Source organism: Balaenoptera musculus, chromosome 6 (assembly GCF_009873245.2).
Source record: "Balaenoptera musculus isolate JJ_BM4_2016_0621 chromosome 6, mBalMus1.pri.v3, whole genome shotgun sequence".
Taxonomy (NCBI): Eukaryota; Metazoa; Chordata; class Mammalia; order Artiodactyla; family Balaenopteridae; genus Balaenoptera; species Balaenoptera musculus.
The window spans coordinates 114,147,551-114,164,890 of record NC_045790.1 but is presented as its reverse complement, the minus strand read 5'-3'; the positions used below and the strand labels follow the sequence as shown (position 1 = coordinate 114,164,890).

General features: G+C 56.9%; 1 protein-coding gene across 8 annotated transcripts in view; it reads right to left on the bottom strand.

Moving 5' to 3' along the window:
• Positions 1–17,340, bottom strand: part of SARDH (sarcosine dehydrogenase) — a 65,989-nt gene that overhangs the window by 28,603 nt on the left and 20,046 nt on the right. For all 8 annotated transcript variants that reach the window (XM_036854933.1, XM_036854938.1, XM_036854937.1 and 5 more), the window contains 6 exons: positions 16,573–16,659; positions 16,167–16,257; positions 11,890–12,031; positions 9,208–9,291; positions 7,072–7,185; positions 1,466–1,604 (listed from right to left, as the gene is read on the bottom strand). In XM_036854933.1, coding sequence (XP_036710828.1) covers positions 1,466–1,604; positions 7,072–7,185; positions 9,208–9,291; positions 11,890–12,031; positions 16,167–16,257; positions 16,573–16,659 — 657 coding nt within the window. The remainder of the gene's footprint in view (positions 1–1,465; positions 1,605–7,071; positions 7,186–9,207; positions 9,292–11,889; positions 12,032–16,166; positions 16,258–16,572; positions 16,660–17,340) is intronic.

Genomic DNA, 17,340 nt, shown 5'->3' with positions numbered 1-17,340 from the left:
ATGCCCTAGGGGGGCAACCTTGAAAGGCCCCTCATCTCAGTGACGCCACCACGACTGAATGACCCAGAGAGGGATGGGCAGGTCACCCAGCATTGCCATCCCCAGAGGAGGAAGGATCAGGAGGGAGGCTTCTTTCTTCTAGAAATGCCTCGAAGGTGACTCCTCCCAATCCATCCCTCCCACCCACCCCAGCCCCACGCTGGGACGTCTTTAAGGGCAGGATTTATATCTCATTCATTGGGTGCTCCGAGCACCATGCCTGGCATAGCAGAAGCTCCTTGAATGTCTGATGAATAAATGAATATGCGAAAGGAAGTTGATGGATGGATGGATGAGAGAATGCGGAGGTGGGGAGAGGGTGGGGGGAAAGGATGGAGGGAAGGAGGGGATGGGTGGGTGGGTGGAAGGGTGTTGGCACGATGAATGGGACGGGGTGGGGAATTAAGGGGAGGTGAGTAGCAGGTACATGTGAGGGGGTGGGCAGGTGGGTTGGCTGGATAAATGGTGTAATGGGTTTGAACTGTGTCCCCCAGAATGGTATGTTGAAGTCCTAACCCTCAGTCCCTGTGAATGGACCTTATTTGGAAATAGGGTCTTTGCAGATGGGATCATGCTAGGATGACCAGAGGTCCTCAGAGTGGGCCCTAATCCAACATGACTGGTGTCCTTAAAAGAAGAAGAAAACGCAGGGAGAAGGCCGTGTGACTCAGAGGCAGAGATTGGAGCAACATGGTTGAAAGCCATGGATTGGTGGCCACGGCCAGAAGCCAGGAGGGGCAAGGAGGGATTCTATGTTCTTGGGATCACGGCCCTGATTTTGAACTTCCAGCCCCAGACTAGTAAGACAACACATTTAGGTTGTTTAAAGCCACTCAGTTTGTGGTACTTTGTTACAGCAGCTCTAGGGAACTAATACCGATGGGGCTGGGTGAGTTTGGGGTTGGGTGGATGGGTGGGCAAGATGGTAGAGGGATGCGTGATAAAAAAGGAGAGGAATATCCCAAATATTGCATGGGACATACTTACACTAAGAAATTATTCATTCTTTATTTAGAGTTCAAATGTAACTGAACACCCTGTGTTTTTGTTTAATTCTAGAAACCCTATTTGGGGAGAGCATTCCTAGGGGGGAAGTGGACAGGTTCTCCAGCCCCAGGAGACTGTTCTGAGGACTTGCTGCCTGGAATCCTGTCTGGAAAAAAGTAAAAGCGGGGGCGGGGGTGGGGGCTGGGGGGAGGATGGAGGAGGAGACAGAGGGTAGAGGGAGGGAGGAAGGTGGAGGGGGCCTAGGGCCTGGGGCTCGGCGAGGAGGGCAGAGGGGTCTGGACACGGGGACCCAAGGCCAGGCCCAGGGGCGGAGCCACGAGCCAGATGAGCCCAGAGAGGACGGGGTCAGCTGGCTGTCTCGTCTCAGTGCCCGGGGCTGCACTGAAGTGGGCAAGCGTGGCCCCCCTGGGCTCCGTACCTGGGGGCCGGCTGACATCCGCCGAGAAGAGCCAGTCGGCAGCCTTCCTTGCGTCCAGGCCCACCAGGTAGAACTTCCCGAAGTAGGACATGTCAAACACAGCAGCGGCCCCTCTGCAGGCCAGACACTCCTTCTTGATCTGAAAAGTTCCAGAGGTGGGGTGCTGTGTGGGCTCTGGGAGCTGCCTCTTCCCCAGGACCCTGGGGCATTGGGCCCTTGGCTGCCCTCCTGCTCCGAGAGCCCCTCCTGCCTTCCTCCCCTCCAGCTAGCAACACACGGTGACCATCCTTTTCAAGCACAGGGGACACTCTCCAGGGTAGACCAGAAGCCATAAAACAAGACAGTAAATTCAAACGAGTTAAAATCACACAAAACATGTTCTTTGACCACAGTGGAATCAAATTAGAAATCAGTAGCGGAAGAAAAATTGGGAAATTCACAAATAAGTGAAATTAGACAACGCAGTCCTAAATAACCAACGGATCAAAGAAAGAGGGAATTAGAAAACACTTGGAGATGAATGAACATGAAAACACAACATATGCAGACTGATGGTATGAAGCTAGTGCTGTGCTCACGGAAGTTTTACACCTGGAGATGCTCTCCAGTAAGTAACCTAACTCTCCACTTTGAGAAACTAGAAAAGGAGAGCAAATTAAACCCAAAGCAGGCAGAAGGCAAGGCAGGCAGAAGGAAAGAAATAATAAAGATTAGAAAGGAAATAAATGAAATCTTGAAAAATAGAGAAAATCAGCAAAATTGAAAATTGTTTCTTTGAAAAGATCAACAAAATTGGCAAATCACTAACTAGACTGAGAAGACTCGAAGTACTGAAATCAGGAATGAAAGAGGGGTATCACTAACCAATTTATAGAAAAGGATTATAAGGAGTACTATGAGCAGCTGTCCACCAACAAATTAGACGTGAAATGGAAATTCCTAGAAAGACACAAATTACTGAAGCCGACAGAAGGGGAAATAGTCTGAATCGATCTATAATAAAAAAGAGACTTAATTAGTCATTTAAAACTCCCCACAAAGAAAAGCCCAGGTCCAGATGGCTTCACTAGTGTATTTTACGAAACATTCAAAAAAGAATTAATACCAATTCTTCACAAACTCTTCCCATGAGGCCAGCATTACCCCGATGCCAAAACCAAAGACCTCATAAGAAAACTACAGACCAATATCCTTCATGAATACAGATACAAAATCCTCAACAAAATACTAGCAAGCTAAATCCAACAACATATAAAAAGGATTACACACCATGATCAAGTGGGATTATCCCAGGAATGGGAGGCTGGTTTACCATCCCAAAATCAATCGATGTAATGTACCATATTAACGGCATAAAGAACAAAAAACAAATGGATAGTCTCAATAGATGCAGAAAAAGTATTTGACAAAATCCAGCACTTGTTCGTGATAAAAACTCCAAGTAAGCTAGGACTAAAAGGGAAATTCCTCAACCTGATAAAGGGCATGAACAAAATCCCACAGCTGCCATACTTAACAGTGAGAGACTAAATGTCCCACGCTAAGATCAGGAACAAGATGGGGCTATCCACTCTGCTACTTCTACTCAACATTGTACTGGAGGTCCAGGCCAGAGCAATTAGGCAAGAAAAAATAAAAGGCATCCAGACTGGAAAAGGAGAAGTAAAACTACCTCTATTTGCAGATGACGTGATCTTACATACAGAAAATCCTAAGGAACCCACTGAAAAACTATTACAACTAATAAAATAGTTCAAGAAGGTTGCAGGATATAGGGTCAATATACAACAAACAAAAAATTTTTGTATTTCTATATGCTAGCCATGAACAATCGATGAAATTAAGAAAATAATTCCATTTACATTATCAAAAAGAATTTTTAAATGCTTACACATAAATTTAACAAAAGAAGCACAAACTTGTACTCTAAAAACTAGAAAATATCTTTGAAAGAAATTAAAGACCTAAATAAATGGAAAGACCTCTCATGTTTATGAAATGAAGACTCACTATTGCTAAGATGACTGTACCCCCCAAATTCGATCTACCGATTAGACAGAGTCTACCGAAATCTCAGCTGGCTTCTTGGCGGAAGTTGACAAACTGATTCTAAAATTCATACAGAAATGCAAGGCACCCAGAATATTCAAAACAATCTTGAAAAAGAAGAACAAAGCTAGAGGATTCTCACTTCCTGATTTTGAAACTTACTACAAAGCTAATGTACTCAAGACAGCATGGTATAACATAAGGATAGAAATATAGATCAATGGAATAGAATTGAGAGTCCAGAAATAAACCCTGACGTTTATGGTCAGTTGATTTTTCACAAGGATGCCAAGGCAATTCTATGGGGAAAAGAATAATCTTCAACAAATGGTGCTGGAACACCTGAATAGACACCTGCAAAAGCACGAAGTTGGACCCCTTCCTCACACCACACACAAAGCCTCATCAGAATGAGTACAAGACCTAAAGTACAAGACCTAAAACTATACCATTCTGAGAAGAAAACAGAAGAGTAACTCATTGTGACCTGGGTTAGGAAACGCCTTCTTAAATATGACACTAAAAACACAAGGGACAAAAGAAAAAATACATAAGCTGTACTTCATTAAAATTAAGAACTTTTGTGCTGCCAACGATATCATTAAAAAAGTGAAAAGACAACCCACAGAAGGGGAGAAAATGTTTACAAATCATAAATCTGATAAGGGACTTGTATCCAGAATGTACGGAGAATTCTTATAACTCAATAAAAAGACAAATAACTCATTTTTAAAATGAGCAAAATATCTGGATAGACATTTCTCCAAAGAAGATAAACAAATGGCTAAATAAGCACATGAAAAGATGTTCAGCGCCATTAGTCATTAGGGAAATGCAACTCAGATCTTTGAGATACCACTTCACACCCACCCGGATGGCTAGAGTCAAAAAGAGAACTACACGTGCTCACGAGGATGGAGAAATAAGAACCTCGTCCGCCGCGGGTGGAGGTGTGAAATGGTGCAGCCACTTTGGAAAAGCCTTTGCAGATCTTCAAAACATGAAACGTGGAGCTACCACATGGCCCAGCAATCCCACTCCTAGATATTTACCCGTGAGAAATGAAAACATCTGTCCAAAAACTTGCACACACATTTTCAGAGCAGCATTATTCATAATAGCCCAAAAGTCTAACAACGCAAATGTCCATCAACAGATGAATGGATAAATAAAAAGGAGTGTATGCATGTAATGGAATATTGTTCAGAATAAGAAGTAATGAAGTACTGACGACTTCCTAAAACATGGATGGTCCTCGAAAACATTATGCTAAGTGAAAGAAGCCAGTCACAAAAGACCACCATTGTACAAGTCCATTACGTGAAATGTCCAGATGAGGTAAAGCTACACAGACAGAAAGTAGATTAGCGGCTGCCGGAAGGTGGGGATGCGGTGAGAAAATGGGCTAATGGGTATAGGGTTTCCTTGGTGGGGAGATAAAAAGGTTCTAAAATTAGATTGCAGTGATGGTTGCAGAACCCTCTGAATATACTAAAAGCATTGTACACTTTAAGTGGTTGGGTGGTATGGTATGTGAATATATCTCAATAAAGCTGTTTTTTTTTTAAACAAAAAAACAAAAAAAAAACAAGTCAACATCTCTCATTATTTCCCTCCATACAGTACGCAAACGCTTGGCTCCACTCTCAAGGTTTTCTGCTATCCATCTGTTTTTTCTGCTTGGTCTTCCCTTGCAATGTCACTCCATCTTTGCCCTAAACCCCTCACCCCATCGCTGAGCAGATGTGCCAATCCCATTGCTCTTACTGGAAAAAAAAAAATTATAACAGCAAAGCTGCCACTTAGGGAGCATTTACAGTGTGTGAAGAGCCCACGCCATCTCCTCCCGCCCCGTGGTACAGACACCACCGCCCGGGAGCAACTATGATTAGCAGCCTCATAGCCAGGTGCCCTCTGAGGCCCAGGGGCAGTACGTGGTCCACTCAAGTTTACACAGGTGGAAATGATGAGCTATTCATCACCTGGGTCTGTCTCGTAGTGCCCCGACCCTGAGAAGCCACTGTGCGCATCTTTCCCCGCTCTGCGTTCAGTGATGCCGTGTGGGTGGGTGGGAGGGAGCCAATGGTGAGGGTATTTATACAGGGGAAACTGGCCAGCGCCGGGGATCAGGCGTCCCCCCGGGACAGCTGGTTGTTACACGGCACCCCATGGGGTCTGCGCAGCTCCTGAGCCCCAGAGGCTGCTCCTCTCCCCTCTCCAGACACCACTACTCTTTATGGAGCTCCCTTCACCCATCAGCCATGTGGTACCTTCGCTTACACTTCTGGGGCTGCAGATCAAACCCCGAAACAGCTTCCTGGGCTGACTCTCGTCTAGCCAGGCTGGGGAAGTTGCCAAGGCTGAGAACAAGTGCATGTTTCATGCTTTGGGACTGTCGAGGTGCCTTTGCGCGGGTGGGATGCAGCCACGAAGCCAAGTTGGCACCCCCTCCCAGCGCCCACATCCTCAAGGGCCTGAACATCCCGCAGGCCTAGGAAGCCGCGGTGCGGAGGTGCCAGACGGATCCCCGTTTGCTCCCTGGGGAGGCAGCCCCCAGGGACTCCTGGGCTTTCAGACACACATGCCTCCCTTTCCATTTCAGAAGCCCCCTCCTCCAATGCCTTTACTAGAGCAAACTTTGGAGGAAAGCGTGCTTCCTTCCCTCGTGCTTCCTTCCCTTCAGGACCGGGTGCAGAACTGGTACACCATAAAAATGCGGGCCTGTTCAAAATGTATTAAGAGTTTCCAGGCAGCAACAGCAGAGCTTTGCTTCTAAGCAGGGGTCCCACGCCCAGGAAGCTTCCCAGGCCACCCATCCCTGCGGACCCCCAGGCTGAGGCCTTGGCCCACCCTCACACAGATACTGAAGGGACTTCGCTCCCTCCCCAGTCGGCCACGCGCACAGGGACACGTTCTGCTCGGCACCAAAACAGCTGGGCGGCTCAGAGGGGAAGCTGGCGTAGTCTTTTCTGCAGAAGCTGCCTGTGAGAACTTCCCTGTGTGATGCAGACTCAGAGGCACTCACCTCAACCCCAACAGAAATAGGGAGCCGGGCACGGAAGGAAGGGGCCAGGAGCCGCCAGGAGGCACCTGAGTGGCCTCGCCTGCCCACTTCTGGAGCAAGAGGGGCGGCGAGCAGGCCCCAGACCACGGGCCCTCCCCCAGCTCGGGTCTCCTCTGCTCGTCCCCTGGGGGGCCCATCTTGGACCTACTTGTGCTGCATCTGCTCTGCCCTGGACCCGGGAAGGAGGGGCTCGCCACCCACAAAGTCACACGCAGGCCTCGGAGCAGCTCCAAGAGGCTCAGAGAGGTGAAGCCCTGGCCCGAGGCCACACAGCCAGACCCAGGCCTGGCTCCAGCTCCGCCCCTTGAGCAGGCCTCACCGCTGGCAAAGTCTTGGTACGGACGGAGGGAGGGGAGGGCAGAGGAGAACATCACTGATTCCTCCACGAAACTGAGGCAGCCGAAAACGGGGGTGGGGATAGCAGGGAGACAGCAGAGTGGACCAGCCGCGGGGACGCCCGCCTTTCTGTCCCATCAGGGATGGGGTGTCCTACCACGTCGTGGTGGGGCGGGAAGTCGAAGGTGTACTCGTGGCCCAGCAGCCTGCCGTAGACGTAGTCCTCGTGCGCCCGCTGTCTGTAGGCCCCGTAGTAGTCGTAAGGGAGCACCTGGGGCAGAAGAGGGGTCGTCACCGGTCCCGCCCCCACCTCCCCCCTCCACACACAGCGTGGCCCGGTGCCCGCGGCCTGGCCGGCCCTGAGCCGGGTCCTGCGGAAACAGAGGTCCACAGGACAGAGCTGGTCCTGCCCTCTCCGAGCCCCGCTCTCGAGGGGCAACGCGCTGTGGACGAGGCCAGGGTGGAGGCGGGGCTCGGGCATGCCCTCCACGTTGCACAGGTGACACCATAATCTCCACGGCGGTGGGGAGCGCTGGGGCCCCGGAGGGTGGAGAAGGAATGGGGTGTGCTCGGGTAGGGAGGGATGGCGAGAGAGGGTGCTGAACGGGAAACAGAGGCGGGTTGACCGGGACCTCGGGGGCCACGCCAGGGCTTCTGACTCAACGCCAAGGCGCTGGGATAAGGCCCAGGGATCAGCTTGCGGAGGGAGAGGGAGGGGGAGTCGGGGGTGGGGTGGCCGCAGCGGCGGCTCCAGATGCTGTTGCCATGGTGATCCGGGACCAGGTCCTGCTCGGGGCCAAGCCCTGCGCAAAGGGCCTCGCGTTTCCGGGAAGGGAGATCCTCTCTACAGATGAGGAAACCGAGGTGCCGAGAGATTGAAACTTGCCTCAGGTCACAGGAGAGTCCTGACCGCCCGGCGTGAGCCCAGGTGGTGGGCCCCACAGGCTGGCCCTTCAGCCTCCACTTGCCTTGGCTTCTCCTGCACTCGGTCAGCTGCTCTCAGAGAGGCCCAGAACCCAACACCCCATGCCTGGTCCTGTTCCTGCTAATGGAGGCCCTCCTCCTTCTCCCCCTCCTCCTCCCCCACCCCTCCTAACTCTGCTGTCACTCCTCGAAAGGTGTGAACAGCCCGCCAACTCTCACCTACCAGCACGGCCAGCCCTGCCCAGTCTCTTGTCACCGGTGAGAGCCGAGTGTGAGATTCTGACTGAGTCAGGCCTCTTTGCTCCCCCAGGCACACCCCCTACCCCACCCCACTCCAGCTCAACCTCTGGTGTCCAGGGAGGGGCCTTTACAGGCATCTCTGTAGGAAGTCATCTCCCTGGCCCGCCAGGTGGCTCCCCCTGGCCCCTGAGTCCCCTGCAGGAACATCCCAGCCCGCCGTAGCCTGGCCAGGGGTCAGGGATTTGGGGACGTCTCGTCACCCAGTGCCCTGGACTCCCAGGATGGCTCCCGGGTGGCGATTGCACAGCCTGCCCATCTCGGGACCAGGGGTATGTTCCCGATTCCTGCTCTGGTCTCATCGTCTTGCCCACGGATTCCGGGGAAGAGGGGCTTCCAGGGCAGACCAGGCTGGCTGCAGTGGGCTCTGCAGAGACCTGCTCAAGGAGGGGTCTACCCAGGCCCCTCCTCTCTGCTGACCCCAGAGAAGCAGAGGCAGAAGCCATCAGGAGCTCTGGCCTCCATCCACCTCACCTAACATGCCCTGGAACTTGCCTTGGGACATAGTTGCCATGGAGATGGGAGATGGGTCGCGCAGGAAGGGGACTGGTGAAACATAGCAACGGGAAAGGGGTTTTAATTTGTACAAATCTGGATCAAATACTATCCCCCCCGGTTGTATGAAAGCATCCCCTCAGCATCACATCACCTAACACACAGAATGCATAATTTTGTGCTAAATCCTCCCACTAACATTAACAGTTGCAGTTGCCAAAAATATATGAACAAAGTTACGAGAAGATACTCTAATTCCTCCCGTAAACCTGGGGAGCCTTGGCCGCAGCCTCTTTTCTGTGGAACGCCAGCTCTCCTGGCCCCTGGCGCATTTGGGCCGTGGAAGGCCGGGCACCATGGGAGGAGAGTGATCTCTGTGGGGACACCCCACGATCTCAGGCGGACCGGCCGGGGCTCGGCTTCTCCGAAGGCCAGGTGACTCACCCGCCCCACGGCACTAATGACAGGGAGACACATGGCCACCTCAGGTGGGGAGGACATGGGGGGGACAGTGGGCAGGGGTCGAGCGCAGGCCGGGCCGGGGGCATGGCCGCTGGGTGCTGGGGGGCCTACTCACCGGAGCCGCGCCGTCGGGGCTGAACCATCCCGGCCGCTCCCAGCCGTGCCGCTCCTGGAACACACAGCCTCGTGCGAGGAGTTCCTGGTTGTGGAGGGAGAAGAGGCCCACTCAGGCCTGGCCGGACGCGCAGAGCAGGGCAGGGAGGGGAGAATCCGCCACCCGGTACCGCAGGGGGCAGCGGGCAAAGAGATCCTGGCACTCGGAACCAGGACCCAAGCCCAGGCTCTGACTCCAACTCTGCGGCCCTCCCAGCACCCACACTGCCCACCCCAAGAATCCCCCGTCTGTAGAATTACCTTCTCTTATGGACCGAATTGCACCCCCAAATTCCTATGCTGAAGCCCTAACCCCCAGTGTGACTGTATTTGGAGATGGGGCCTGTGAGGAAGGAATTAGGGTGAAATGAGGTCCTAAGGGTGGGGCCCGAAGCCTTATTAGGTGAGGAGGAACCGCCAGGGCTGTCCCTCTGCCAGGAGCAGACACAGCGGGAAGGCGGCCGTCCCGAAGCCAGGAACAAAGAGGGCCCTCTCCAGGAACCGGTCAGCGGGCACCTTGATCCTGACCGCCCAGCCTCCAGAACTGTGAGAGATGAATTTGAGCCCCCCAGCCTGTGGTGTCTGTTATGGCAGCCCGAGCAGTCTGGGACACCCAGTGCCCAGCGATGCCACAGCTAAGTGTACACCCAGGAGAAATGACACCAGGGACGCAAACAAGCCTATGCACACATGCGTTCACAACCACCCAGAGGTGGGGACAGTCCAGATGCCCATCAACTGACGAATGGATGACCAGTGTGGTCCATCCATACGATGGGATGTTATTCAGCCTTAAAAAGGAAGAACATTCTGACACCTGTTACATCACAGATGAACCTCAGAAACAAGCTAAGGAAAAGAAGCCCAGGAACCAAGGGCCACATAGTGTACGACTCCATTTATGTGAAATGACCAGAACAGGCAAATCCACAGAGACAGAAGGTATAGATCAGTAGTTTTTCTAGGCTGGGGGAAGGGGGACATGGGGAGTTATTTCTTAATGGGTACGAGGTTTCCTCTTGCAGTGACAAAAACGTTCTGGAACTGGATAGTGGTGATGGTTGCACAGCTCCGTGAACGTACTTAATCCCCCTGAGTTGTATATTTTAGAATGGTTAAAATGGCAAGTTGTATGTTATGTGTACTTTACCACAATAAAAAATTATAGCAGACACAATAAAGTAATATGGTGGCAGATTTCTTTGAAAATAAATTTAGCCTGGGGGGAAGAAAAGAATCTCCGCTCTCAGCTTTGGAAGGGCCCTGTGCCTGGGGCCAACCCCGTCCAGCGCCCAGGAGGAGTGGGCTTCGGAAGCTGAGTCTGGCCAGGCATTGAAGTGTCAGGACCGATGGGCGCCAGAGGCCAAGACGGCCTGTGTCTCTCCCTCCCCGTGGGCCACCGACCTCGAGAGGGAGGGCACTCCAGGTCACATGCTAACTGGTGACCCCCGGATGCGTCCTCCCTGGACGTCCAAGGGGGTGGCAACCAAGGACACAAAACCCACTCCCCTCCAGTGAGCGTGGAGACACCTCCACCAGGGACGCATCACCCTTCCTGGGAGGGAAAGTGGAGAGCAGGCCTCCTCTATTTAACAAAACACACGTCAGCTGTCAACGGCTGGGAAGTGTCACCGGGAGGGTGCTGACGAGGAAGTGGAGGTGTGGGTGAATGCAGATTCCTCCCCGGGGGCAGGGCTGCTGAACCCGCCAAGCCCCCGCCGGGCAGAACTGTGCACACGTGAGCAACGTGTCTGAGCCCATCTTCCACCCGAGAGTCATCGAGCCAGCCCTGCGCTCCTTGGGAGGCTGCTGAGCTGCGGGGACGGTGCGGGCCCGGGGACAGGCTGGGGGAAGCCGAGCCCACGTGGGGCCCAAGATTCCCAGCTGGCCCTCTAGGCCAGGCTGGAGGACAGGGCAGCCCGGGAGCCAAGGATGTCTCTGTCCTGGGGAGGTGCCATGGACGCCAGCTCCCTCTGGGGTCCAGGCGCTGGAGTCCCAGATGAAGGAGTCTCCTTCTTCTGCTTAAATGCTACCTGCTCGCTGCGCCTGCCCACCTGCCTCCCGCCCCAGCCGTCCAGTCAACAAACATTCCCTGAGCACCTACCCAGAGTCAGGCTCTGCACTCAGAGTGACTGGGGCCCAGCCCCCATTGCCAGGGTCCTCGTAGACAGGTAAGAGAAGCATGCAGCCCAAGATGGGGGCAAGGAAGGGGGGATGGAGATGGACTGGGGGTTGGGGGGCGGGTAATGGGAGCACAGGGAAGGCACCTGGGTTGTCAGGGGCCTGGGAGAGTGCCCAGGGGCAGGCCCCAGGAAAGGGCACCTGACGGTGGGTTTCATCATACAAGTAGAAGCTTGCCAGGGAGGAAAGACATCCCAAGCAGGCCCCACAAGCAGGAGCACGTCTTCTTAGCACGCCGCTGCCCGGCCCAGCCCTCCTGATGGGCGACTGCACACACCTGCCGGTGCACCTGGCCCTCACGACCCCCCACTGTGCTCCAAGCAGTGCCCGGGAGCGAAGGAGCCAACACCTGCCTTGCAGCTGGTGGGGGGGGTGGGTTGCATGCACTCTGTCACCCCATACCCAGGGCTCCCCGAGAGCGCCGGCAGCCGGCACAGAGCAGGCACCGCGGGGGGCGTGGCACCTCGTGCAGGGGGTCTGTCCTCATGTTGCGTCCAGCCAGGGGCTCGTCGTGGGGGAAGACGACCGAGTAATTCTTGGAGTAGGACTCGTGGCTGCGCTCTCGAATCCAGCGGCTGTGGTCCGTGAGCGAGTGATGGAAGCGCCTGTCGTGGATGGAGTGGCCCGTCACTGCCTTGGGGACCCTCGTCCCCTCCACGGGAGTCCTCCCTGTGGCTCAGGCATCAGGGGGGCTCCAGGCTCTCCGTTCTCCCACCGAGGGGCCTCGGGCAGCCCCCAAATCTTGGGGAGCTCAGCCTCCTCGTCTGCAACCCCCTACAGCTGTCGGGCGCAGGGAGTGGACACCGCAGGCTCAGGGCCTCAGGCTGGGGACGTGCTTGGGGGTGAGCCATCGCCCCCGACCTGGGCCCCGGGCTGAACAGGCCCCGATGATCTCGTGAAAGCTAACGTGAGGGATCTTCGGGGTTTAGGGTCAGCAGATGTGATGGAGCGCCCCTTTCTCCTCGGTGCCCCTCAGCGGAGGCAAGGGGTGAAGGTGACAGCCTCTCACGTCAGACCCCCAAGAGGCACAGAGGAGCGGGAGAAATCCCAGCTGTGTCTGGGGGCCCCGCTCCCAGGGATGGTGTCGTCATGATCCCTGCAGGTTTGTCCCCTGGCAGCTGGGGGGACACCAGGTGCAGCCCCTCCATCCCCTGGTGGTGTCCGACTCCGCCCGCGGGTCCCACGCGATTTCCTGCTGAGCTAAGAGGGCCCTCCGCCAGCCTTCGCGAAGGGAGAACAGCCAGGGCCACTCAACAGCCCTTCCGTCTGGTCCCCAGGCTGGGCACAGCTGCCCGAGCCAGTCTGGGCACAGCTGCTGGGCTGCGTTACACGCTGCGCCCGGCAGCCCCTCCCGGGAACAGCCCACCTCTCAGGCGCCCAGCTCACTGCGGCCCCCGCCTGCCCACTCCTTCACTCCCCACCTGTTGGCATCTCACGTGTCCTCTGGGGCCCACCTCCCCCCGGCTGTGTCCCCATCAGTGCTGCTGCCCTCAGGGGCCTGGCCTGAGCCTCGTCAGGGCTGGTCAGCGTGGTGCTCTGATCTGGGCAGGGGCTGGTGCTGCAGATGTGGGAATTATCATGACAGGTATTATTCGTAGTGATTGCTGTCGTGTAAGGAGCGCTTTTCCAGGGCAGGCCCAGGGCTGAGGGCCACCTGCAAGAACCCCTCATGCAGTCCTCAGAGCGGCCTCAGGTGTGGGGCTCCTGGTTTGACTCATTCCACGCGACAGGAACCTGCTGCACCAAGCCAGGAGCTTCCAGAAAGAAGGGGGGCCGTGGAGCACCGCCAGGGGCCTGGGGAGGGGTCCCAGCGGCGGCACGTGGGGCTGCAGGAGCAGGCTGGCGAGGGGCCGAGCCGGGGCGGGAGGAGGCCAGGAGACTCACCCACCTTGGCACCAGGAGCCCAGTGGCTCCTGGGCTGGGACGTGGTCACACTCCCAGCCTCGCTGAGAGTGGGGCTCCTGGGGGGCTCTCAAGGGGGGGAGGTGGAGCCTCAGTTGTCCTCTCAGACCCCCTGGGTGGCAGGGACCAGGGAGGGGGATGGGCCTGAGGCAGGGCTGGGTGATCCCTGCACAGACACATCCCGCCCCTCTAGACAGTCCCCCACCAGCCCCTCTGCTCGCTCCTGGGCACACCTGTGGGTGTCAGGGGGTGGGGGCACTCAGCTCAGCCCAAGCACGACAGGGGTCAGCAGAGGAAAGACCACTCCCCGTGGCCCACAAGGACCCGGCTGCCGTTTTCCACCTGCACGCAAGCGGGCAGAGGGGCCTGCAGCCGGGGTCCGGCGTCCAGCCGCCCTCCTGACGCAACAAAGAGCGACTTCTCCTTCCCTGGTTGCCAGGACCCCAAGAGCTTTCTTTAAAAACAACGGCCCGTGCTCTGGGGCCCACCTATGCCAGGCCCTGGGGCAGGCGACGCATCTCTACCGTGAGCCTCAAATGCCCTCCACTGAGAGGGTGGATCATGGTTCCCATTTCACAGATGGGGAAACCGAGGTCAGAGAGGAAGAAGAACCGGCTAATAGGTGGGGGGCCGGGACAGCTGAGAACCTGTTTGGGTGTCCAAAGGGGGTGCCACCGCCACCATCCATGAGGCAGCTGCTGTGGCCTGGAGGGCACCTGGTGCCAGGCCAGCCCCGGGAGCCTCACATGCAGGCCAGGGTCCAGACACGCCCTGGACCCGGCCCTGGGCGCTGACCGCCTCCTCAGGCACCTCCGTCCCCGAGCCCGTCCTCCGCGTGTAAGACGAGGAGGTGACACGGGTCAGAGTTCTGCTCCAACCTTCTGAGTGTCTAAGCAGGGGGACAAGGCTGGCGCTCCCTCGTCCGGGTTTTTTGGTGACTCCCTGACGCAGTGCCCTCATTCCTGGCTCTGCCTCTCTCGTGGGGCCTGGGTCTCCATGCCCCGCTCAGGCCAGGGAAGCAGAACTTCCCATCAGTGCTGAGAGGCCCCGGGTGCCGGTGCCACAGCTGGTCCGGTGGTGGCAGCCGTCCAGTATGTGAGTGGGGATGGGGGTGCTGGGTGGACACGGACGCCCCACGTCAGTGACCGCTCAGGCCCGATGCCATGAGCCGGTCATCTCCTGGGTGCATTGCCTGGGCCAGAAAAGCGGGCAGCCCAGATCACAGCCCCGACCCCTACCCACTGGGCCCCAGCACTCAGGGGCTCCCTCCCTGGGCCCTCTGCCTTCCAACCTGTGACGCAAGGCCCCAGCCGGCCGGGACAGAGGCAGGAGCTCTGCCTTCCACCCACAAACCCGCCCACAAGACGCTCCCTGTAATGTCACAGCTTGTGAGAAGAGGCAGCTGAGGAGGGAGGCTCAGACCCATGCGAGGGGCCTCCACCAGCCCCAGAGGTGAGAGGCCACTCGGCTAGGCCGAGGATGCGCCCTGGTCCGTCCGATTCCAGTGCTGAGGCCTCACCCCCCGAGGGAAGCCGGACGGCAGACAGCCCTGCAAGGCTGGAGCTGGGTCCCTGCCCACTCTGGCTCGCACGCGGGGTGACTTCAGACAAGATGCCTCTTGCGACGGCGCCTCTGTTTTGCTGTTTGTAGCAGGAGGGGCTTGGACTGGCCCATCCCTGAGGCCCCGTGCAGCTTTATCATTTCTGGAATATTCCTCTCTTGGGAGAGCACGTGGGCACAGACCCAGACAGACTCCAAGGTGGTGCCAGAGCGGACCACGCTGTGCCAGGCGCCGTAGAGGGGGCGGCAGTTGGGGGGGGATCTCAGGGTATGTCTGTCTGTCTCTGTGGGGGCCAGACTTCCCCCCCAGTGGACGCAAGGTCCCCAGCGGGCCAGGCAGGGACGAGGTGAGCAGAGGAGCTGGGGCGTGCTGAGCTGAGCCAGCACCACCTCCAGCCCTGCCACCTCCAGCCCTGCCGGGCAGCTGGGGTCTCCCCAGTCACAGCTGAGCGGGCCAAACACCCACAGAGGCCCCTCCAAGCCGCTGCCTCGACTGCCACCTGCAGGGCTCGGGCCGCGGAACTGCCACCTGGGGGCCAGACCCCAGCCCCACCGATTCCCACCCTCCAGACCCTGCCTGGGGGCACCCGCATCCCTGTCCCGACTCATAGAGGTCGGTGGGCAACCAGGACGCCTCCCAACTCTGATATCAGTGCCCCCTGGGCTCAGCTCAGCTTTGTTTAGTGTTTCCGTGTGCAGACCTGATGCCGAGCGTTTTACCTACAAAAACGAGCTCACTGCTCCCAGCGACATTTACAGCATGTACATCACACCCCGGGTTACAGAGAGGAAAGTGCTCGGCACAGGGTCTGACTGATTCCAGACACCCTGTGAGTGAAGGATGGATGCAGCTGACATCTCGCTCAGGGCTGCCTGTCTCCCAGATACGCACACGGCCTAATAATGACCACCAATTCAGCCCCATTTCCTGGGCAGCCTGTGCAGTCCCTCCTGCTCCCCGGGCCTCAGTCTCCCCATCTGCCAAGTGGGATGATGAGATCCCACTGCTGATCCCAGAGCTGTCAGGCGGGTCAGGCAGGACACTGGGACAAGAGGTCCTGGAAACTGTGGAGGGCCGTGGATCTGCCAAACCCAGGCACCCCGCAGCACCGCCCCCCACTGGCAGGCTTCTTCCCTTTCTTCCTTTACTGCCACCTCTTCCAAGAAGCCCTCTGGATTTCAGAGAAGGCTCCTTTCTAAATAGCCCTGGATATTTACCCCACCCCACCCCATCCTAGGGCAGCCACCTCCTGCCCACGGGTCCCAGCGGGCACTTGCCTGATGTCGTAGCTGTGCATGTCCTTCTCCGGGCGCCCGTGGATGATCCAGTGGGCCAGCTCCTGCCCACAGCCACCTCCCAGCATCATTCCTGGCAGGAGCAGAGCCGCAGGTCTGCAATCCACCCCCAGGGCCCTGCACCTCAGTTCCGTGCCCCTCCCACCTCTATGGGCAGCGTCAGCCCCTAAGCCCTGGATCTCACACCCGGGGTGCCACACACCTCCTAACAGGACCTCACCCCCTCCCGGCAGGCTTGTCCCATCTCCACCCCTGTCAGGGCTGCAGTGCTCCTAGGCCCAGCGCCCCACCCCAGGGGGGGCTCTGAGAACTGAAGGAGAGGCCCAGTTGGCTGTCTTCCCTCGCAGGGATGCCAGGAAGTCGGGGACGCACTGCTGCCCACGCTTACCTGCACTGTTGAAGCCGCAGCCCAGGAAGAACCCACGGAGCTCGGGTGCCTCCCCCATCAGGGGTTTGTGGTCTGGTGTGAATGACTCTGAAAGGGAGGGGTAGGCCTGAAGCTCCCTCCCGGCCACATGCTCCTGGGTGGGGTCTCCCAAGAGGGCAGTAATTGAGGTGGGGGTGTGTAGGTGACTCCTTCATCCAGACCCTCCCTATCCTCAAGACCCAGCTCAACGCTGCTTCCTCCAGGAAGCCTCCCTGATTGCTCCTGCCACATTCCCCTGAGTTCCTCAGCATTTACGACCTGAACTGGGTTCTGCCTTGGGGGGGGGGTCCTGGTGTGTCTCGTGACTATCACCATTCTCCTGCTGGTGAGGGGCCGCTCCCTGAGCCCCCATCACTGCACGTGGCTCCCGGTCACTGTACCATCTTCCTGCTGTGTCACTGCAGGGCACTCTTGCCCACTGGACCACGAGTACCTTGAGGGCAGGGGCTGGGCTTTGCTCACTGTGTGCGGTGTCTCCGGCCTAGCACAGGGCCCAGCAAACAGTAGGTGCTTGATAAATGTTCACCGAGTGAATGAAGGATCCTAAGTTCTTTGGGAGAGGAGACCAAGTCTCTCACTTCTGTCTGCTGCCAGCGTGCCAAGGGCAGAGGCCAGGATTGGGGGGAGAGGGATCCTCGGGCATAATGATAAAGAGCTGGACTTGGCAGCCACAGTCCTGGGTTCAAACCCTGCTCTACCCCTTCCCAGCTGTGTGACCTTGGCTCAGAG